The 24251-nt window shown below is 43.4% G+C and overlaps 1 protein-coding gene across 2 annotated transcripts in view; it reads right to left on the bottom strand.

Annotated features, from left to right (window-relative positions):
• The window catches only part of ndfip2 (Nedd4 family interacting protein 2), a 37196-nt gene extending 15040 nt beyond the window's left edge, over positions 1-22156 (bottom strand). The window contains exons 1-8 of one of the 2 annotated variants that reach the window (XM_080022298.1): positions 22030-22156; positions 13217-13448; positions 11006-11136; positions 10705-10780; positions 2829-2953; positions 2098-2167; positions 1897-2002; positions 254-619 (exon numbers count right to left, since the gene is read on the bottom strand). In XM_080022298.1, coding sequence (XP_079878424.1) covers positions 1899-2002; positions 2098-2167; positions 2829-2953; positions 10705-10780; positions 11006-11136; positions 13217-13448; positions 22030-22062 — 771 coding nt within the window. In that variant the 5' untranslated portion in view covers positions 22063-22156 and the 3' untranslated portion in view covers positions 254-619; positions 1897-1898. Of the gene's footprint in view, positions 1-253; positions 620-1896; positions 2003-2097; positions 2168-2828; positions 2954-10704; positions 10781-11005; positions 11137-13216; positions 13449-22029 lie in introns of those variants that run through there. The other variant, XM_080022299.1, reaches the window with a different exon arrangement.
• Between the last annotated feature and the right edge of the window lie 2095 nt (positions 22157-24251).

Below are 24251 nucleotides of genomic sequence, written 5' to 3'. Positions count from 1 at the left end.
TTAAAACAGATTTAGCTTTATTTTAATTTTACATACTATTTCAGATTTATAATAACCAAACACGATCAATTTAACCTCTCCAAAAACCTGGAAATGTGTCCAGCTTGTTATTTGTTCATTTAGTTTGATTCAATTATTGAATTAAGTCTTAATTAATACCTCTACAAGAGGAAAGGCTTTGTGGTTTTCAAAACGTCACAGTGCCGACAACCGATTTCAGACAGGGAAAAACTGAGACATTTCGGAGAAAGTGTAGCGGAAACTAAAGGAAAATTTTAAAAACGTACAAAAAAACCCCAAAACATTAGATGTATAGATCTTTGTGAAGGAAAAAAACAGCAATTTGCAATCAATAGGATTCCCAGAGAGAGCGGGAAAAAGTGGAAGCGCTAGCAGGCCTAGCAGTTAATGGGCGGATACTTCAGCGTGAGTCGTGTTTTGCGCTTTTTAATGAGAGTGAATCCCATTCGCTCTCTCTCTCCATCCTCCTCCTTCTTTTCTTACTTCTTCTTCTACTTCCATCTCCCTTGTTTTGTCCACCTCCTCTCTTCACTGCAAGACTTTGAGTGGGCCGTTCGAAGGGGGTTGGACAGGAAACTTCTCATTGGGGCATGGCAACCTTCATACCCAGAGGGAGAAAGAAACACTCATTGGGGCGCCGGCGAATCTAATTTGCCTCTATCGACTATTTGATGAAATTTTGGGTGATGACTATTTCCGCTTTCGTAAGTTATTTACTTACAAGAAAGATGTGAAACAATCTTTAGTAATGTAGATATAATTATGTCTATCGATATTATTATATCATTCGCATTAGTTTATGGGTTGATCGATTCCCCTCTTTCACTACTGATGCCGACTATAAGTATTGGCCAAAAAAATCCATCGGTCCTGTCCATTACTTAACAGTATAAACTTTGACTTAGTATCGACTAAGTTTACACTTTGAGTAAACGTTTTTTGGGCTGTTTTATTCTACAGCAGAGACTTCTTCTTTGGTATTATTGACAATATGACCGCCAATCAACATTTTTTGAGAAATACTTCTATATCGATTATTTGACGATATTTTGGGTGATATTTACGCAGCGGGAATATTTGAGAAACAATTGAACCGTCTACGAAGTTCAGAAAAACGGGATTATGTTACTGTAAGGCAGCCTTAAAGACAGCATTTAACTAGATTGCGATTTCAGATAACCAAAATCCAAAATGAGGGGATCTTGTCTTATATCACAATATTGATAGTATGACAATATATCGTTTTTGATGTCAAGTGTGACAAAACATATGCGTTATATAAATGGTTGGTAATTAATGTCTTGTTTTCAGACCATGGCTACAGATAATAGTTACTCTGTGCACTAATTTCTGCATGATTTAATGCCGCACCACAATAGATCACCTATAAAAGCGTCCTGCGGTCCCTAAAAGAAACCCATGAATCCAAAACTACAGTGCTCATGCTGGTTAGTGATTTTGCTGTCATTTAAAGTAGATGTTATGTTGAAACCATGTTATTGCCTATAGCCATTTAGTAATAACATAATAATTAACGTAATAATTCATACATAATCCTTCATTGTTATCCATGGTGGTATTAACGTATTCATATCTAGTCATCCTGTACAGTATATCCGTCTCTATTTATATTATATACCCATAGCTAACCATACTGCAACTTGACTTAACCTGTGCATGGAATCAGTTTCATATCAATACCAGGTTTTGCATACTGTTGAAGAGATTAGAGTTGAAGAGTTCAATATATTTACTTTTCCAGTCTGTATTGTTCCAGCTAACTGGACTTTGACTTCCCATTCAAACAGATCGTCTAAAATGTGCCATTTCATGTAATTCATTGTGACAAAACATCCGCCGTGTCTTTGAATTTACCTTTAGCAGAGAAAGAGGAAGCTTGTCCGGTAAGACGTGGCCATGTTCTCAGACATGTTGCGCACTTTGAGATAGTTGACGCAGCCCCTGAAGAAGACCATGAAACCTAGATAGGGAACAAAACCAAATAAGGGTAAATGATAAAGAACTTCAAGAAAAAAACGTTCTGAGACCAAGCGGAAACTTTGTGATCGTACTCACCGAACAGCAGGAAGATCCACCAGAGCCAGGAGTGGTCATTAAAGTTGCGAGTGAAGTAATAATCAGAGAACTGGAATGAAGAGAAAACCCAAAGAGACGGAGATTGATTTTCATGCATTTCCTATACAGGGTAAGTGATTAAGAACTTGCTATATTTTCGGGTTAAGATCCTCAATATTATTTTTCCTTTTGGAACTCAGTCATTAAAATGTGTGCACATTAGTGCTGGGCAATAAAACGATAACGATAATTATTGCGATATTTTCTTCCTGTATGTCAAAATAAAATAAGCTTGACAATTTCGATAAAGCCTTCCACAGATGTGTTTATTTATGGATGGGTGAGGCAAGTCGCAACGGAAATCCAATCAATTTGGACCATCCGAGGCTGACATTTCACCTTTAGCCAAAGGTTAAAGAAAGAAGCACCTTATGGCATACAATTGTCTTCTTTATAAATAAAAAGTATTGCGATTGTGACAAATTGTGATTTTTATATTTATATCATGATAAATATCGTTATCGAATGGCATGAAATATTTTATTGTGATAACATTTTTGGCCATATCGCCCAGCAAATCAAGCTTTATATTAAAAGCAAACAATGAACAACCACAAAAAAATAAATAATTATGTATTTGATTTGTACGTTCATGTAAATACATGAAAATATAAATCAATAAATACATATATAAATACATGAGATAAACGGGAAACCCGTTCTGCACGTACCCTCACGAGGAGAAGCCATTTGATGAATGAGAGGCCGATGCCGCAGATTGCTCCATAGCGTCCAGCGATGGTATTGGTCAGACAAAAGGAAAGGCAGAAGCCGATGAAGTTGAAGAGGAAGGCAACTGTAAGGGTGGACACATGAACATTAGCACGTTATAAATATGTTGAATCACATCATGGTTAAAAACCAAGCAGCAACCCTTAGAAAATTTAGAAGGTACTGGCTGGTTTCCTGCCAAGCAGGTAGCTAGTGTAAACTCAATCTCAAGGCTTCAAATCGACTCTTCAGCAACCAACACCCGATGTCACAGACACGACATTCTTTTGTTACAAGTTCATTTATATCGCACTTAAAAAGATAAAAAATAAAAAACAGGAATAATTCAATCACAGTTGTTGGCAAGGGTTTAAATGTAAGCGGTTTCAAGCTGATGTTTGAAGACACCAACTGAATTCGATCGATTATCTGGAACAATGTTCCAAAGTTTTGGTTCATCTATAGAAAAAAATCCCGTAGTGGTATGGTCGACCTACAGGTAAGGTAGTGTAAGACACGAGAATCTCAGAAATATAGGCAGGAGCAAGGCTATGCAGGGCTTTAAACACAAGCAGTAAGATTTCAAACCGAATCCTTTACTCGAAAGGTAGCCTCTGGTCTCTTTTTCAGCCTAGCCTTACTTTTTTAGCGTTGCTGAAGCATTTAAACAAGTTCTAAATGGGGAAATAGAGTTCAGGAAGATAACAAAGTAAACAGAATTACGATAGTCAAAACTGGAGGAGGCGGGATATGTCTAATCTTTGAAATAGTTATGAGCTGGAAAAACCTGGACTTCACGACTGACTTTATTTGTTTCTCAAACATCAGAAAAAATTATCAACCAGTGATTTAACTCAAGTCTCTGTTCAAACACCGTAACACACTGTGTAGGATGGCAAAGTCCATATTTGCAGAGAGAAAGCATTGGGATGGAGTCCATCTTTCTGATAGTAACTCACTAGGATACGTGAAGAGCCAAAGATAAAATGGTGGAAGTGGAAAAAGGAGGAGTGTTGCATGCAATTTAGATAAGAGGTAAGGCAGGCAATGGTTGGGAATGAACGGTTTCCAGATGACTGGGAAACAACTGCAGAAGTGGTGAGGGAGACGGCCAAGAAGGTACTCGGTGTATCATGCGAGAAGAGAAAGGAAGACAAGGACTCTTGGTGGTGGAATGAGGAAGTACAGGAGAGCAAAGAGCAGAAGAGGTTGGCGAAGAAGAAATGGGATAGTCAGAGAGATGAAGAAAGTAGACCAGAGTACAAGCAGATGAGGCGCAAGGTGAAGAGAGAATTGGCAAAGGAAAAGGAGAAGGCATACAGGGTGAGTTGAATGAGAGGTTGGACAGTAAGGAAGGAGTAAAGGACTTGTACCGATTGGCAAGACAAAGGGACCAAGCTGGGAAGGATGTACAGCAGGTTAGGGCGATGAGGGATAGTGATGGGAATGTGCTGACTAGTGAGTAGAGTGTGTTGAGAAGGTGGAAGGAGTACTTTGAGGAGTTGATGAATGAAGAATATGAGAGGGAGAGAAAAGTGGATGAGGTGGGCACAGTGAATCAAGAAGTGCAGAAAATTAGCAAGGATGAGGTGAGAACAGCATTAAAGAAGATGAAGAGTGGAAAGGCAGTTGGCCCAGATGACATACCTGGGGAAGCATGGAAATGTTTAGGTGAGATGTCAGTGGCGTTCCTAACGAGACTGTTTAACACAGTCCTGGAAAGGGAGAGGATGCCGGAGGAGTGGAAAAGAAGTGTACTGGTGCCAATCTTCAAGGAAAAGGGAGACGTACAGAGCTATGGTAACTCAAGGGGAATAAAGTTGATCAGCCACAGCATGAAGCTATGCAAAAGGGTAGTGGAGGCTAGGTTAAGAGGAGAGGTGTGGCTCAGCGAGCAGCAGTATGGTTTCATGCCAGGAAAGAGTACTAGACATGCAATGTTTGCTTTAAGAATGCTGATGGAAAAGTACAAGGAAGGCCGGAGGCAGTTGCACTGCGTCTTTGTGGATTTAGAGAAAGCATATGATAACGTGCCGAGAGAGGAAGTGTGGTATTGCATGAAGAAGTCGGGGTTGGCAGAGAAATACCTAAGAGTGGTACAGGATATGTATGAGGTGTCGTAAGGTGTGCAGTAGGCGTGACGAAGGAATTCAACGTGGAGTTGGGATTGCATCAAGGATCAGCTCTGAGCCCGTTCTTGTTTGCAATCGTGATGGACAGGTTAACAGATTAAATAAGCCAGGAGTCTCTGGGGACTATGATGTTCGTGGATGACATTGTGATCTGTAGCGAGAGTAGGGAGCAGGTTGAAGAGAGTCTGGAGAAGTGGAGGCATACATTAGAGAGGAATGACAGTCAGCAGGAGTAAGACAGAATACATGTGCCTGGATGGGAGGGAGGGTGGCGAAAAGCTGAGAATGCAAAGAGTGGAGGTGGAGAAAGTGGATGAGTTCATGTACTTGGGGTTGACCGTCGAAAGCAGTGGAGAGTGCGGAGAGAGGTGAAGAAGAGAGTACAGGCAGGGTGGATTGGGTGGAGAAGAGTGTCCAGAGTGATCTGTGACAGAAGGGTTCCAGCAAGAGTGAAGGGGAAGGTCTACAGTACGGGAGTGAGACCAGCCATGTTGTACGGTTGAGAGGCGGTGGCACTGACAAAAAGGCAGGCGGCTGAAGTGGAGGTGGCAGAGTTGAGGATGTTGAGATTCTCATTGGGAGTGACAAGGATGGACAGGATTAAGAATAAGTCCATTAGAGGGACAGCTCAGGTTGGACAGTTAGTGAAAAAGTGAGAGAGGCCAGATTGAGATGATTTGGACACGTGTGTAGGAGAGTTACATGGGAATGGGAGAAGGACGCTGAGGATGGAGCTCCCAGGCAAAGAGGAAAAGAGGAAGTAAAAGAGAAGGTTTATGGAAGTGGTGAGGGAGGACATGCAGGCGGTTGGTGTAAGGGAGGAAGATGCACAGAACAGAAGGTATTGGAGGCAGATGATCCGCTGTAACGGGAGCAGCGAAAGAAAAAGAAGAAGACCAGAAGAGGTCAAACTAGTCACTGAAGTGGAGGCCGTGCACCCTGCCTTGAGCCCGTTGTGGCGTGAGAGTGACAGAGAGAGAAAGAGAGAGAGAGAAAAGCCCAGTGAAGTGGCAATAGCAGAGTCCAAGGGTTGGAATTGGACCGGCATGGAACCTATTTCTGAGGTGGGGATTTCCACGGGAGCAAGGTTGAGGAGGTGATGTCTGCCTTTCCATGGTTGCAGCGAGATGGTGGTCAGGCAACCAAGGAACAGCCTTCTCTGACCAAACAGTTTAGGGCTCTGGGGCAGGGGGAGTAGAACAGACTGGGTCCTTCGGTTTTAGCTCCCAGCCTTTGACAGGGATCCTCCAGGTGGAGCTTTTAGGAATACCGGCTCGCCAACGAAGAGAAAATTCCCCTCGAAGATTCCAAGCTTTTTCACACTTCTCAGAGGCAGGTAATAGGTGGGAACAATAGCTGGTAACTCCACCCCCAACCACTCCCCCACTAGATTACCTGTCATTATCTGTCAGTGGGGTAGTCAGCTCACCCTCAGGAAACAAACTTGCAGGGCTGACATGACAATTGCTAAATGTGACCAACCGCAGATCTTAGGAAGTTTAGGTGCCGTTTCACTTTTTTTCCCACGTCATTTGGAAAGTGGAGAATCAGAGCCTCAAAAAAAGGTGTCACTTGTACGAATCAAGCAAATATGTGTCCCACCACAGCAAAAGACGCCATCTTGCATGTTTCTAAAATCCCCAGGAGCAGCCAAATAAGTTGGAAAAAAAACTTTCTTGAAGGAAAATCAGATTTTTCCAGATTTGTGTTCCTTTTTGATTTTTTTTTATCTCGTTTAACGTATTTTCAAAACAGAGTTTTATTTATAAATAGGAGAAAAATGTTAAACCGTGGAGTTAAATATTCCTGTTAGATAACATAGGGAAACGCAGTTTACTTACCAAGACGCTGAACAGCGCTGAACAAGGACGATCAATGGTTTCCTTTAACGCGACCATCCAGGTGAAGATCATTCATCCATATTCCATGTGATATGAAGTCACAATGTGAAACCGTTTTGATAGAGTTCAACCTTTATTGGCCCATTCAGCAGTATGTTAAGTAGCCATGAGGCTTTGTTTGTCCGACAACACCATTTGCATTCTGGGAGCTAGCTGAATGGAGAAAGTCTGGGCTAAACTTTGGAGGTGATTATCTCAGAAACATTGTTTGCCACACCCTTGTCATTAACAAGTCATAGCTTTAAAAATATTTGCTTGATTTGCACAAGTGACACCTTGCTTGGAAGCTCTGATTCTCCACTTTCAAATGATGCAAAAAAAGAAAATTCGAAAGCCGCCAAATGACCCTAAAGTACATGGTGGGTCACCTATTTTTAAAGCTATGGCTTGTTAATGACGAGGGTGGAGCAAACTGTGTTTCTGAGATAATCACCCTCAAAGTTTTCAGAAGGCTTGTTTACGGAAGTGACGTCAACTTCCTTATTCAAGTGTTATGCCGCTTACACAACAATGAATCCTGGTGTGTGTGTATAGAACATGTCAGATTTTTGAGTCTTACTTTGTTTTCATTTTATTTATATTTATTCACTAACTGCATTACGTTTTAGGAATCAGTTAGTTTCAGTTAGTTAGCTAGGCAGGAATTAGGTTAGCTATTATGTTCGCTTTAGTAACTATTTTGCGTAATCTCCGGATGCGTTGCAAAGACATTTCACTGCATATTGTATATGTATGAACGTATGTATATGTATGTTACAAATAAACCTCTTAAATGTCTTGAATTTTAAAGTTGAACTCTATCAAAACAGTTTCACATTGTGACTTCACATCACATGGAATATGGAGGAATGATCTTCACCTGGACGGTCGCTTTAAAGGAAACCATAAATTGGGGTTTCGTGCTGTTCAGCATCTTGGTAAGTGAATTGTGTTTCACCATGTAATCTAATGGGAATATATAACTCCACTGTTTAACATTTATCTACTATTTATAAATCAAACTTGACTTTGAAAATACGTTGAGAAATAAAAAAAACACAAAGGAACACAAATCTGGAAAAAATTAATTTTCCTTCTAGAAAGGTTTTTTCAACTTATTTGCCTGGCGATTTAGAAATGCACAAAAATCCGGGGTTTTGCTGCGGTGGGACACAAAGGTACATTAAAATAATCTTAATTGCAAACGTAAGCCCTATAAAATGGGGAAATGTATATCTTATATTATAGGCCCTTAAGCCTCTAGCTCTAACCCTTTAAGCCCAAGTGTTAAGCCAAAATGTATATTAAGTTTTTAGGCCAATAGACCTAGTAGGCAAAGATCTTGCCTCATCCCAAATACTAGCCCAATTGTGACATGAATAATGATAGACATAGGATATTAATTATTGCTAATTTATAAAAAATAAAACATTATATATGATTTTACCTCACTCTACTCTGACTGCTGATGACCTTGCCATCTTCTTTAAAGAGAAGGTGGCAACTATCAGCACCCAATTCTCTACACCCCCATCCTTCCCACACCTGACTTTCTTCGGTGACATATCCAATCTCCTCTCCAGCCACCCTCCTACCTGTCCCCTAGACCCTATCCACTCACCTTCTGCAGGTCATTTCTCCCACCCTCACTCACACACATCATCAACATATTACTGATGACAGGTAAATTCACAGACACATTTAAGCAGGCTCCAGTAACTCCACTGCTCCAAGAAACAATCACTAACTCATCACAAGCAGAGAATTACAGACGTGTCTCGCTTCCGCCATTTCAATCCAACACTTGAACGTGCTGAATTTAAACAAACTAATGTTTTTTCTCACACAGAAAAACTGTTGGATCCTAACCCAGTCTGGCTTCAAATGCAGTCGCTCCACCGAGACTGCTCTGCTGGCGATTGTGGACACTCTGTGGGCAGCTGTCCATAAGGTATCTGATCTGATTTTGCTTGATTTATCCGCAGCCTTTGACACTGTTAACCATCATGTTCTCTTGTCCAGTCTTTCTGATCTTGGTATTACAAGGACTGCGCACAGATGGCTTGAGTCACACCTCTCGGGTAGATCCTACAGGGTGTCGTCGCTTACGTTGTCCGCTTTCGTATGTCCAAGACTGGTGTCCCACAGGGATCTGTGCTTGGCCCTCCTCTCTTCCTCTTCGGAACACCTCCTCACTGCCATCGGTCATCCAGCAGCATGGTTTCTCCTAGCATGACTACGTTGATGACTCCCAGCTCTCTCTCTTTCCTCCAGGAGATAAAACTGTCTTGGCAAGAATATTGGCAGGCCACGCAGAAATCTCTATCTGGACGAAGAAACGCCACCTCCAACTGAATATCTCCAAGACAGAACTCCTCATCATCCCGGTAAGTCCAACCATTCAACACGTCATCATTAATATCATCCAAGTCTGCTAGTAATCTTGGGGTAGTGATTGACGACCATCTAACCTTCTGATCATATTGCCACTGTCTCCCGAACCTGTAGATTCACTCTGTAACACAACATGAAGTCAGACGGTATCTGTCGGAGCTCTCGGCATAGCTCCTTGTCCAGGCACTTGTCGTCTCACGACTAGGTTACTGAAACACCCTACTGGCTGGTCTACCAGCATGCACTGCACACACTCAAAATCTTCAAGAAACACCTGAAGACCCCACTATTTCAAGAACACCTGCATACCTGATCCTATCTTAGCTATGACTAACTATTCTTCTTTCCGTTGAAGTTTACTAGCCTAAAGTTGTTGTATTGACAATACACCAACACACATGAACTGTTGATGCTGATTAGCTGTTACGTTGTTATTAGACATAATGCACTGACATGAACAGAGAAATAAATAAATAAATAAATAAATAAATAAATAAATAAATAAATAAATAAATAAAAAATAAGAACTAATGACACTTTTTATTCTAATTCCTTCCAGCATCGTGCACTTGTACCTGGTTGACTTTAGAAACAGGAGGTCGTGAACTTAAATTGGATGTTGGTCCAATGGTTGATGTATGCTTTGATTTTTTCTAGCCTCTCATGTAAGTCGCTTTCGACAAAAGAGTGTGTTCAATTAATAAATGTAAATATGAATAGTTCTTCTCAGCTCAACAAAAGCATCTCTTGAAATAAAAAAAATACATATCTGGGGGGAAAACAACTCAAATATTTACATAAATATAAATTAACGATGGCAATTTTAAATAACTGTAATATCTATTTTTGTCTGTCTTTTTAAAAACAATTCCAAGACAGACACCTGGTAGTGAAGGGGCCTGTGGATTTAAGACAACGCATTGTGGGTAATGGGAGGAGCGGTGTCTGCACATTGCTGGAGGAGGATGACGCTGACAGAGAGATCGTTATGACAGCCGATACACTTGTGTGTTATTACTTTATTCTAAAAGTTAGAAGGTAGCTGGCTGTCTACAACCTATCTTCAAATAAATTAAAGTCCACAGAGTCCTGCCTCACAGTGTCTCTGTGAAAATAACAAAACAAAACAGAACAACACGGTTCCATTTAAACGGATTGAACACTGCATGTCCCTCAGAGACGTTTCATCAACTTCATAAACATTTGGGACTTAAATAAAATTGACATGATTCAAACCCGTTGCTATGGAGCTGCAAGCAAACTCCATGTGTGAGGACACAATCACGGAATATGTTTATGACTGACTTGGGAGTGGGTAAGTAAATTCGGTTAATCACGTTTTCATATTTCTTATTACTAATGCAATACATGTCGGATTTAGCGCTGTGACGGTGTGAGGCAGATCAAGGCAGAACACGGAGCATGCTTACTGAAGAAGGTCAGGATGAAGATTCCGTCGCTTCCTACTCGTAGCTGGTTCCTGGGAGGAAGGTCGTCACATACGTCCTAACCATACCACGTATAAACATGCACACAAACAGTTAAGACAGCATATATAGTAACTTCAATGAAAGATTCAAGTGTTCTCAGGAGCTACTTATCTGGACTGCAGCTTAGGTGGGGTGATGTGGAATGTGGAATGTGGTTCTTAAAGGACTAGAAATGTCTTTAAAGTTTTCCAAAACAAAATGTTAAACAATTTAATACTGAGCATGAATCCTAGTATCTCACCCTGGGTATCACATCCACAGCAGAGGCTGCCAGGGCGGCGGCTTTAGCCTTCTCCGCTTCATCGTACGTGGGCAGCGAGGTGGCAACGCTGTAGGGTGGAGGCACTGGATAATCAGCCACGAAACCAGCCTCTGTGGACCAATCAGAGGAGAGAGGAAGACATTAGACAAGACATTAGAAAATACAGTGGTTCCCAGCCTGGGGTTCCTGAGCCTACAATGGGGTCATCAGAGATCGTGCACGGTGGGTAGATTTCTCAGTAGTGAAATATTGCTTAACAAATCCACATGAATTAAACTGTGACAAAATCCATTCAAAAGACCCCTTTCTCTCTGCCGCTAAAGGAGACTGAAATCTGAAGAAAACAGGTGGCAGCAGATTGCTTGAATCCTGACGACATGCGCTCTAGCCATTCAGGGTGTGCACCTTCTCAAAATTAATCTCAAAACCTATTAGGGCTGCAGATATTCCTCTATCCCACTTGCATTTGTATTATTCATTATTTTTTACGCACGGCAAGGCTGTTACTAAATCAAGCCCCTTTCCCACTTGCACTGACAGCCTAAATCTACTGCCAATGTCCCATATTGGCATCAAGTGGGTCTCGATATTCCATAATAGTCGTTCCGTAAATTTCCCCACTCGACCTAGTATCATTAACTGGGCAACAGAATCGGTTTGGTTTTTAGACCAGCACTTGCTCCCCATCTCCCCCCCTCCCCTTCCCTCCCGGACGGTCTCGGCTCCCTCTGCTAACAGAGCCCCCGTCCCTCGATGCAGTTACTCTAACCCATTAAATTACGCGTTATTAAATTAGTGTGGTCATTTTAAACTTGTCTTAAACTATCTGTCTCCAGAGAAGAAACGTTCTCCACCCGTTCTCACTCTCCCTGTCTGCTTGCTCCCTCCGGCTCCGTACTGCGGTGCAACCGGCGGGCAAGCAAAGCGCCCGTGCCCACTGTCCCTGCACAGTCGCACTGCACCCCAACTATAAAAGACATAACTAGGGGCTGAGTGGCATTTGTGACGTTTTCTGAAGAAAAAGAATAAATATAAGAATATATAGACCTATGTTCGCAGAGACTGGACGCGTTTCAGTTTCTCGTCTCGTCTTTCCTCACTGAATGTTTTTTTTTCTTCTTCCTAAACTAATTTAAAAAATATTTGTACTCAATGTGCCACGCAGCAGGATCAAAGCCAAGGCAATCGCGACTTCTGAATCCAGAAACATCTGTACCCTAGATGTTATAATGTTTCGTATGCCCTGACAGCCTAGCTCTCTGTACCATGAAAATTAAACCAATTCAGACCAAAACAACCACTGACCGCTTACTCCTCACTTAATGACAGAGTTCCGTTCCTAGGACCTGGTCGTTAACCGAAATGGTTGATAAGCCAGGTCCGGTGTTATTTCACAGTAAGGGGGCGTCGCCATTGAGAGCACTAGTGTAGTGAATACTGACAGACTGCTGGAATGAGACTGAGACTGAGAACGGTGATGAGATGAAATGTATACAGTGTATAAAGTGTATATAGTATATATAGTGTATATAGTGCATAAAGGGTGTTAGGCGATGAGATGCTTGATGCTGAGATGCCGCACATGCAGCGTGCACGCCGCAGTATTGTACGCAGCACGCAATACTGCCTGGTCGAAGAGATGGTCGTAAGTCCGAACGGTTGCTCAAGCAGTCCGCTTGAATGGAATCTTGTTGGTGGGAACTTCCACCCGGAGTGATTTCCCTGAGGCGGAACTCTGTGGACTATAGGTGGTAGTCAGCCACGTTCTAACTTAAATGATAACTAATAAGATGAAAAAGTGTTATTATGCGGTGTGTATCGACTTGTATTAGTAATTCTGCTTGTCACCAGGACTCAGAAAACTATAATCAGTCACAGAGTCATCGCCGTGTCATTCTGTCAGCTGTCATACGTTCAATGAAAACTCGGAAAATTGTAATTCCTTTTAGTAGTAAAGCTGCAAATATGAGTGCCAGCATGAACTGATGCTACGTTCCATGGGAACTTAAAAATGTTTAACTGGTGTCGATACGAAGTGTAGGAGTGATGGTTAAGTAAAATAAAGTGTGCGGTGGCAGAATAAAGATTGGCAAACACTGGTAGAAACAAACTTGCTGATAAAAATAAACTCTTGGCTCCTGTAAGGATGTACTGTTACATAAAAGGTAAGGTAAAAAGGTGGTTGCCTACCAGATGCAGAGGCGGTTGCTCCCAGGTTGATGGAGGCGTAAGGGGGCGGAGAAGCATCTGCCTCCGCTTGGATGCCCGATCCTGAGGCTGACGCGGCGTCCTCAACAGCCTGGGACTGGGACTGAGGCTGGGACTGGGACTCCGGTGGTGGGACATCAGCCTGGGCCAAGCCGGAAGTGGACGGCTGCTGTTCGCTGGTGGATGGCTCCGAGGAGTCTTCCTCGTTGTGCAACTGGAAGACGGACACAAAGAGGAGAGGAATCAATAATTTTACCGGTCGTCAACAGAACCACTAAATGCTGCAAAGAGAGGAAGGTTGGGGGCGGAGGTAGGACGGTACGCACTGCGAGATGATGGGATGTGTATTATAAGCTTATACTAGGACGAGTGGCATAACACAGACAAAAATAATCAAAATTATTTATACGACAAAAATGGCCTGATCGTGAAAGCCCTAAATGGGATGGAAGAAGTTACCCATGGTTCCTGCACATTTTTGAAATGGAATTCACTGCTTTTTGACACTCAAAGTAATAAATAAAATAATAATTCCATGATTACCTTGACAACATATCAAATCCATATAAACAGTGATTGGTTTCATGGTCATTTAAAAAAATAAAACTCCTGAACTGCCAACCGGAGATATTCCTCTGTTCCGCACCACGGGACATAGATAAAACATAGGTTTGATGCATGGACATGCAAATAACAGCTGGGATGACAAATGAAAAGCTGATACGCGCAGAAAGCAAGACAGCTGTTCGCACCTTGGGACTATTATTTGGCCGTACTCCAATAACAGGTCGGCCTGACAGGGAGCGACTGTAACCCCAAAGATTAGCCCCCAGATGTCATGGGATGAAATCTGAGTGGGCCAAGGGGAATGGTCACGCTCCTAACCTAACTAGGTTTGCAAAATTTAAGGAAAAACCAAAAGGAAGAAACTTTCCATAGGATTCTATGAAAATTAACAGGACTATAAAGTAACTATAGGAGTATTTTTTGCAGATAGAAACACAAACCTTTTTACCAGATTATAAACAGACATAATCTGATATTGTATTATTTTATTGACCAACTATGACCCCCCCCCCCCCAACAGAAAATACCCTTTTACCATAAATCTGGAAAGTTGTAACAATAACACAAAAACTTGCCATCTCTTATCTCTCCCCGAACCGTCCTCTATGTCCAAATCTCGTATTTGAAGACTCTGACGCCTTGTCTTCATTGCCAGTGGTCAACCTGTTTGAGGATGGCTCTTTGCCCAAGCAGTGGATACCTTGAATTTTTAACAATTATTTTCTAATGTTTGACAAAGGAAAAACGCATGAACATGATGGAAACGTACCTTCAAACCTAGCCGCCTGTCCGCAGACAATAACAGTAATGTGCATTTTTGTCTAAAGTACTTCATTTAGCCATATTTGTACATATAATATGCACTACTACGCCTAATAATACGCCAATTGCGGAGGGACCCGGAGATCATTTGAGGAGTGAGAAATTTAACCTTTGCAACACTATCTCTTAACCACAGGAGCTTCTGTCAAACTGCCCTTGAACCACCACCCCAGCGCCAGAACGGCTCGGTGGTAAACAAGTAGAGGTGGACGGCCTTAGTTCCAAGATAAGATGAGATAAGACTTTGGTAATCACCAGGGCGGAAAGTCTAGAGCGAGGAGTGGCCAATCAGATCGTCCAAGAAGTTAAGATGTTACAACAAGTCTGAAAAGTTCCTGTAAGCAAACACTCCACCCACTTGGTTGTGATGCAAAGTTTAACAGCCTTTAACTGGAGATAGTGTCAGGTCCACAAATAGTCTTAAAGACCTCAAAGACATCAAGAGTCAAGGAAACCGTTATAAAAATACTTGTTTAATTTTGCCTGTACTGAAAGGATTGGATTACATGAATCTGAATAGTTGTTTTTTTTTGTTTTTTTTCCTTAAAATACATTTCTCTATTTCTTCTTCTCCTGACAAGCACAAACTGTCGGTCAACTTGTTTTGGTCAGGGTCAGGGTAATTGCGTTTGGGGGCTCTGTCTCCCTGTCCCGGCTCCGTCAGCGGAGGGAAGAATTAATCCGGGAGGGGCAACAGACAGGGAAGCAAAGTGCTGGTCTCTGAGAGCCAGGAAAAAGATTTAACTGATTCAGATTTTACACTGTTGCCGACAGATTGTCCAAAGGATCGCATCTACACTGAACGTACTAACCCTAATCCATTACGTACTGTATCCATTACAGTCATCTAATGTGGGAATAGACTCGATATGGAATTTGGCCGATATCGGCCATTATTTGCCCTTTTTGACCATATCGGGATCAGCAGTTATGCAGCTGATGTGTCCCGAGTTTTTAATTAAAAGTATTTTTGTTTATTATAAGTATAATAAACAAACAAGTATAATAAAAGTAAAAGTAAACAAGTATAATAAACAAAAAAACATTAAAAATGTATCCTCTACTTGTCTGTTTTACGCTACTTTGAAGCGAAAAGTCAAAACATCAGTTATCCGTGTGCCGTGTGACTCCCTAAAAATCGGGAATGGCCCCAAAAAATATGGCATTGGTCTGGCTCTAGTCACAGGTATTCATCGGCTCCAGCGTCGATTGGCAGTGATGGAAATATGACACCCAGGTAGACACGCATATTTTTGCGCATTTTCGGCATTCTGGACATTACTGCATGAACAGACAGGAATATCCGTGTATCAATCCATCATTTTATATCCGAAAGAAAGGCATACTCATCTACAGGCAATGGGAAAGGAATCAATCGAGTATTTTTAATGGGTTTACTCGCGTTTAAAAAGAATATCCACATATACGCGCTCATTTTGGTGTAAAAGCACAGGGCTCCAGACTAACTTTTAACATGGTGGCACTGTGTCCAACTTTTTTCATTTGGGTGCACCGCCACATAATGTAGGCACACCGGAAAAGTTTCAGGTCAGGATTAGGCATTGTAGGACTGGGGACAGGGGAGACGGGTGGAACAGTTACCTCCTCCGATGATGTCGGGTCTGGGCTGGGTCTTTCGGGGCCGGGAACAGGTGTAAGAGACACAAGCAGCATTTTTCTTGAGAAATAAATAATCAATAGCTCTAGGGGCGCATCTCTACCCGAAAAGATCCGATAGGTACATACGGATACATGGTGTACGATACGATTCAGGGACGATACATTTTAATCCGGAATGATTCAATAACAATCCGATGCAGTTCTTAACGTTTGTTTTATTCACGTTACTTTATGGCATTTAGATATAATATTATCGAACATATTTTGATTCTGAAATAGTAATTAGGAATGCACCGATCTAGCAACTGTAGATCAGTATCGGCCGTTATTCGCCTTGTTGACTGCCACTGGCCGAGCGGCAAATAAGATTGATTCACCGATGGCAGTGGCTGATGTTTATCTGATGTGTCGCATCAGCTTTACGGTGGCTAAATGTCACGTTGGCAGGGCCGGCTCTTCCTATCGGCCTCCCTTGTATGGCAGGCTCAAAAGGCTTTTGAAACACACATATCCGCCTTTGTCATGTGAGAGAAAGGGGGGGGTGGGGGGGAATATATGATATATTTTACAATTATGTCCACGTAATTTGTCCCCTTGAGAGGGCGCAACAGAGTACGTATCAGTACGCACCGATACACAAGAAAAAAGTCCCGGTACACCAAATACAAACGCCAAGTAAAACGCAGAAGTGCTGGTACTGCATACGGGGGAGGGGACCGGCCGCCTTCAAGCACCGGTGGCGCAGTATGTCCGCCGGCTGAGCCCCGTAAATCAGCACGAGTCATGAGCCAATTTAAAATCCTTAATTACAAACCAGTTTGCCGTGTCTTTTCCCACGGATGTGACACCCCACACCTCTGTCCTCCATATGCCCGCTTAAACTAAAACTTTGCACCCTGACGTTAAAGATGAGATAACGGATTTAAATGCTGCCATATTGCCGCACAGACACAGACTTTTATGTTCACACTTTTATTAATGTTTATTTGCGGAACTTTAACTATGGTGCTTGCAGAAAGCAAAAATTCAAAGAAAAAAAAAAACAGCAATAATAATAATAATAATAATAATAATAAAAATGCTGAACAGAGAATAAATAGTTTCATAAAAACAAATAAATATTTCTTTCCACTTCGTCCACGCCAGCATTTCACTCGTATGCTATGACGTAGCTACCCCCCGCCCCCTCCTACCCTGCCGCCCCCCCGGCAGTCGCGTCGCCTATCGGCGATCTCGAGTCGCCACGACTGGAGGACAGGAAAACAGAAACGATCGCCCGACCCGAGTGTCCACTGTACGGATGTCTCTCTTGAGCAATGTTTGTGGCCATAGATGAACGATGAAGGTTACGACTGAAACATAAGAGGCGGCGCCGCAAACCACGGTGGCTCGATGCCTTCATGTAAGAGTACTTGCGTTGGGCACTGCTTTACAACCTGAGCTCGGACTGCAGGGTTAATCGCGATTCTGGGGCCACTTTCTCGTTACGTAAAAGTGGAGCCCAAATCAGAACCAACACATTCTTGTGAATCTTAGGAGGTAAATCCGGCTCAAGTCGCAACATTTGTTTCCCCAGGCGGCGGTGGAAAGTTTTTCTGGTGGTGATGACACATGGCTAAAGTGGAACCATGTGACGATGGCCGTTTCCCCGCCTGAAAACATCATTACCAACCACTAACCAGGAACATACAAGTCTGAAGCGATCTGCCACACGTTTGCACAGGATCTGTTAATGCTATGTTTTCTTATGCACAATTAGTTCATAAAATAGCAGATTTGTTGATGGTGAGTACGACAACATCATATTCACAACAATATTAAAAACATAAATTATTAACATACTGTATACCGTATTTCCTCAAATATAAAACAGTCCTCAAATAACAATCAGGCTTCAAATAAAGGCCGGGGCCGTGGTCGACAAAAGCACATAGAGGCCTGCCTCAAACACAGACTGGGGGAAAAAACCAAGGATGGATAAACTCCCGGTGCCTGTTATATAATGTGCATGCCTGACGCCGTGCGCACATCCCGTCCCGGTTGGTCTGTGTTTTTATTTCAGATCAATTTGTTTTCGTTAGTTTCTACTTGTATGAAACAAACATTTTAAACCCAGCTAAGGGACGTTCCACCAACGGCGGATTGCGTAATGTAGGGAAAGCGGGAGTGGGACTTTGGGAAATGAAGACAAAAATGAGGCTGGAATAGAAGCGAGATGCGCCTTATCTGACTCCTGCTTCCCAACATTTATTCTGCCACGGCACCTTCGACGATGAAGGAACCCTGCACGTAACGTCACACCGCTATCCTGTTAACTCGCAAAGCAGGCTCGCAAACGATTCGTTCGTGGCGAAAAACTCTTTCAGATGACTTGGGAACCTTCCTTCCTTCTCTCTTTCTCATTCATGTCTGCGCTGGGTGGATGACAGTACAAGCACAGTTTCGTTTTTCAACATCCGTGTTTACACTCGTCTTTTGGAAAGTGCGTTACCCAGGTAGCACAGTGGAAACGGAACGCCTCCGGCTGTGAGTGATCAACTGCTTATATCGATCGAATAGCTTGGGACAGAATCATTCCTATACAAATGCTGCTGTCATCAAGTAGTCTGCATACGTGTTCATTTTGGGTCGTTTCATGCATTATTATTATTGGTTTTTTTTTTACTTTACTTCCTGAGGCTGGTGTTGCGGCACATTGAAATCATGACGGGGAAAAGGGAAGTCATTTTCCTATCTCGAAGCTTATGACAAACAAACGCGCACGGGGAAAAGCGCCTGTGGTTGAAGCCTCCGTCGTCAAGCGGATTGATAACGCCCGGTCACGTGACGCCCCCTTGAGCGTGCCCGCGGCAAGGGAGCAGGGCAGAAGAACTTTGCGGCGAGCCTGGGGCAGGACGATTTTAAAGTTTCCATAGGCTGGAGTGAGCGCATTTAAAAAAAGAGGGAGAACATTGTGTTTAAGAAACCGCACGGGAACGCGGTGTCGCACGAGAATGGCTTGGGGACCAGCGGGGGACGGATGAGACAAGACTACACAGAGCACAACATTAGGAATGCCGACGAGAGCGGAATTTATTTTCGCGCGCTACCTGGCGGCACCCTGACCTTGAAATTTGGCAATAAAAAAAAAAGGAGGGGCGGGGGGTCGAAGGAAAGGATCACCACTCTCTTCGCCTGAAGGAACCTTTTTTGTTGTCATTGGCAAAAGTAAGAACCAGCGAGGGGGGCTGGTTCAAAGATGTGCGCGCACACAGCCTGACCGTTACGCTGCCAGTGCTTCTGCGCGGATGCCTGGGAATCTCTTTGCGGAGTGCTTGAAGGAGTGCTTGAAGGAGTGGGGTCGCAAACTGGGCCAAGAGAGCGAGAATACCCCGCTGCTTGTGGACAAACTGCGACAGGCCGTGGTGTGGAAAACACAACACTGAGAAACACGTCAGTTGTGTTCCTGCCAAAGAACACAACCTCCACTCCACCGTCCCCGTACGGCGGGCTGAGACGAGCAATACAATCCCCATTTTAAAGACTGGTCTGCTGCATGTGGGTTTCAACAACGTTGAACTTTTACATCATCTTGCAAAAGAAAATTAACTTGGTTTCTGACAAACCATGATTGGGGTTTGCCGTTCGACACGTTTGTGAAGTGACTTTTCCAGGCGGTGCAGAGCTGACACGCAAAGACGTAGCCTCATTTTTGTTGTCGTCGTCGTTGTTGTTGTTGCATATTTTATTTCTGGACTAGCATCAGAATATTTTATGAACATTCTCTGTCAACCTCTGTTGCCAGTTCGATCGGCGTTGATGGCCCACGGTTTATTTTCAGGCCTGTTAAAAATGTATAAATGCCCTGAAACCACCGCCAAGCTGTGGCTTAGTCGCCTAGTTGCACAACTGACATTACTGTGTTTGTAAACAGCACAATACTGTTTAAAGTGGAGGAAGGGGGGCAGGGGGGGTGGTGCACGGAGGAACGGGGCACGAGCGGCACGAGTACCGAGACCGAACAGGCCGAAATAAATTAAAGAACGCAGTATTGATAATTCAGACGTTACCGGTACTGTTAAGGGTATTAGAGAAATTAAGGAAAATTGATTTTCTATTTATTTAGGCTTCACAACCCGTTTCTAACGTGCAATAAGACTGATTTTTGCTATTATCAGAAGAGACCTCGTCTTCTTACTTCGTTGTTATTTATTCGCCCTTTTGTGTCCCGGGGAAACAAAAGAAATCTTCATTACAAAAAACAACTGTTATAAAGTCGTTCAGCTCTTCATCACACTAGCTTTGAATGATGCGGGCATTCAATCACGCAAATGTGTGAAACGAGCTATAATATTACCTCCTTTCCCGAGACAAAGGTGGACATGACCGTCCCAAAAGCCTTTTTTAGCCTGCTATACAACTACCTACTCAATGACAACCATTTTCCAGGAGCTTTCATTGCCCAACGAAAATAACATCAATTCCATGTCATTAAATGTCAACGTGATGAGAAAGGCAATAAAGTCAAAATACTTAAATCAATAATCAAAGTTTACTCTTCACCGTCCTCCGTGACGGAACGAGGGTGTGACGTCGTTACCTTACAGCCATAGACGCGAGGAGCCACCTCTGCCTTATTCATTTAATTCATTTAATTATTTAATGTGGCTTAAATAAAGTGGATCGACATAAAAGTTTGTTGTTGTTTTTTGTCGTTTGTTTTGTTCGTTACATGGAGGCTGCAGCTCAAGTTGATTACTTGAATAAACGTTTACATATAAGAACGGACACGACCTCATTTAGTGTGACATTCTATGGCAACATTTCGTCACGCTTGTTTCGCGTTGTCGTCAGTAGTCCCCCCCCCCCACCCCCCATCACGGGCGGTGCTTGTTTCGCTCCATAAGGAAGCGGAGGAAAATAAGAGAAACCTACGTCGAAAATGGCACCTTCTGTACGCCGTGGGGAGTGGGGAGTCCCTCCCCGCCTTCCACCCAACAACACCCCCAAGCCGTCACTGCCCGCCGGCAGTGGGCAATGGGGGCTCCCTGCAGCGACGTGACGTCGGCTTCACGTTCCTAATAGAGCAGCACATCATTTCATACACAAACGACGTCACCGATGTGATGCTTGATCATTAAATCCTTTGGACAACTGACTACGCAGGGCGTAATACATAACTTTTAATCCGGCCAAAAAAGTGATCGCTGTGTTTAACGAACTCTTTCAAGGCTAAATGACGTCGAGCACTCGACGTCCCCTCGGCGCGATCGCGTCGATCGCGTCAATCGCCTGTCTTGTGTTTTAAACCCGTGTCGGTCGGATGGTCACCGGAGGAGTTTTTAAACGTTAGTTTTGTCGTCACCCACTTCGCCAACGCGGAAGTGCATGAGGGGAAGCTCAGGCGAGACGCGCTCTCTCAAACGCCTAGACGCCGAACACCGCGGGGGAAGGAAACTTTCCCCCACCCTGAACGGTGCGTGCCGCCGTGCCGGGGAAACCGAAATCGATTAAACGGAAAAATGCCTTTGCAGCTTTTTTTATTTATTTATTTATTTATTTATTTTTTTGGAAGAGGAAGACGGTTGTTGTTTTGTTTTGGGTTCGGAGTCGCTCGAACGCATCATTCGCTGTCAAAAGCGATTCCTGGGACCGAGCGCTTCGCTGGTCAGCGGCGTTTCAAACTGTATCACGCATTACGTCACTATTACACTAGTGCGTGTGTGTGTGTGTGTGTGTGCGTGTGCGTGTGCGTGTGCGTTATAAACAGCAGCAGCTCTCTCCGCTCGTATCTGGGCCCCACTCACCGTCTGGTATCTGCTTGCGGCGTCCATCTCCATCAGACTCTCGTAAGTCCGGTGAGGCCCCGTGCGCTCGGTACCAGGGGGACGGACCACGACGCTCGCGAAACCTGCGGGAAGTTGCGAGTCCAGATTCCCGTCACGCCGACGGGAGCGTGACGCGCCGGTGACGCGGAGGCCGGCGTAGCGGGGCGACCGGAGGCGGCCGATCCGCTCCGTGCGAGCGGATCGGCGGAAAGGATTCGGCGGTCTGGAGTCACTCCGGCGCAAGAGTCGTTCGTTCCTCCTCTCGGAGCTCGGCCTCCTCCAGCACGACGGCGAGTAGTGTGCCGCAGGCTGGACGTTTTCCGTTTTCAATGAAGGGCAGTTTGAAACGCCCTTTGTATAGGGATTGTAAATAAATGGGGGGGGAAAAATGAATTAATATAAAACAGATGACGATAATAACGTCATTATGTTATATACGCAGAGTGTTGCCAGATGCAAAATAAACAACAACAAATAATCGTACAGGGGACTCCAGAATGATCATACTTTAGACGTATATGAATCCGTGCTTGGGACTCGGGGCTTTCACGTAATACATTGTCGACGTAGAATAATCGGGCTGGGTCCAAATCAGCCCCGAACCATTTTACTATGATGAAGACAGAAAACCTTGAGACTATGACATGTCAAAATTATCCACCATTTGGGTTTTTTTGTTTTGTTTTTTTTGATTATTGATCACACAACGTACAACGGTCTAAATTATTATTGCCATTGCCAGTGTATTTGTATGCCTTTCTTTTTTTTTTGTCTGGTGTGTCACATTCAAAGTGTTCCCCGCTACGTTACGCACAGTGTTTTGTTTCGGTGCATAAGGAAACGGAGCAAGCACGCCCGCGATCTGCGCTCCGTCGGCGCGCATCGTGGGCGCGCCGAGGGGACGTGCCTTTACGCTTAAAAAAGGAAAGGAAAACGCGCCTGATAGAAAGGGCACCGTCGGGCATCGAGGGGCAAAGGGGCAGTTGCACGGGCTGATGATGATACACGGATGTTCCTGTCTCTCGGCATGACGACCCGGGTGCCCTGTTCATATCAGAGCCGATCGGAGGTGGAGCCGATCAAAACCAGTGTCTGTTGCAGGGTCATACACCCGGGCGTAACCCTTCCCACTGATTACAAACGCCGGATGTTTAGCGGGTGTTGTCGGGTTTTTGCCACAGTGTAAAAAGTGGTATAACTGCAACAGTTGCTTCCGGTCGCGGGGTTGGATCCGAAAATTTGTTCCAAGAGATGACAATTTTTAACACATTCTGAACGTGCATAAATCTCGCCCCGCCGATTGTCGGACCGCCCCGCGTACAGCTTCCAACTCTCAATAAAAATCAACAGCTGAATCTTTGACCCGCATGTTGCAAGCTGAAAATAGGAGGATGAAATGAATGTTGGGGGAAAAAATTTAAATGTATTCGCCATAATTCACATTGAATGTGACTGATTTACACTTTGCATACAAAATAAATACTCGTGACAGAAGTAAATGATCTCAGATCGTCATTTGCCGGAAGTCCCGTCTCGCTCGCCGTGCGTTAAGCCAAATTAATCAAATGATCGAAGAGTGGGAAAATAGAACAATAGAACAATATAACACTCCGGGGTTTTTTTTGTTTTGTTTTTTTTTTTAAATGAGTAAATCAACAAGAAACGAGTCTCAAAAAAAGAGTCGAACCTTTCGTCACTGCAATTGTAGTCTGTTGAGTACCGCCAGGTGGTGCCAGTGCGCTCTCGACGTGACGCCGACTATTAGAATTTCCTGGTCATCTTGAAAACCCTGAAAAGTGAATGCTTGAGTAATGACAGCATAAGAAAATATTATTACCTGGTGCGGGTAATTGAAAAAAAAATCGGAAATCATAAAAAAAAATGGAAGAATGGAATGTTTGAGAAAAACAAATAAGTCACAGGTTAAATCTACTACTCAAAATATTTTGTTTTACTTTTTAGTATTATATATTTAACTCACTGAGAATAAAGGGCATTTCGGACAAAATGTTTAAGAACTGAAAAAGCTAAAAGTGAATGTAACCCCAGATATAATCATCATTAAGACATGCTGTACACATTATTAACTCATTATTTCTATGATGAAATGGATATGAAATGTAAGGATGTAAAACCGACCCAACCGTATTGTATATTACAACTAACTTAGTCATTCTGGTAAACTGTTCTTCGTAATTACA

Source organism: Zeus faber (assembly GCF_960531495.2).
Source record: "Zeus faber genome assembly, chromosome: 2".
Taxonomy (NCBI): domain Eukaryota; kingdom Metazoa; phylum Chordata; class Actinopteri; order Zeiformes; family Zeidae; genus Zeus; species Zeus faber.
The sequence above is the reverse complement of the archived record's forward strand: the minus strand, read 5'-3'. Positions and strand labels throughout refer to the sequence as shown.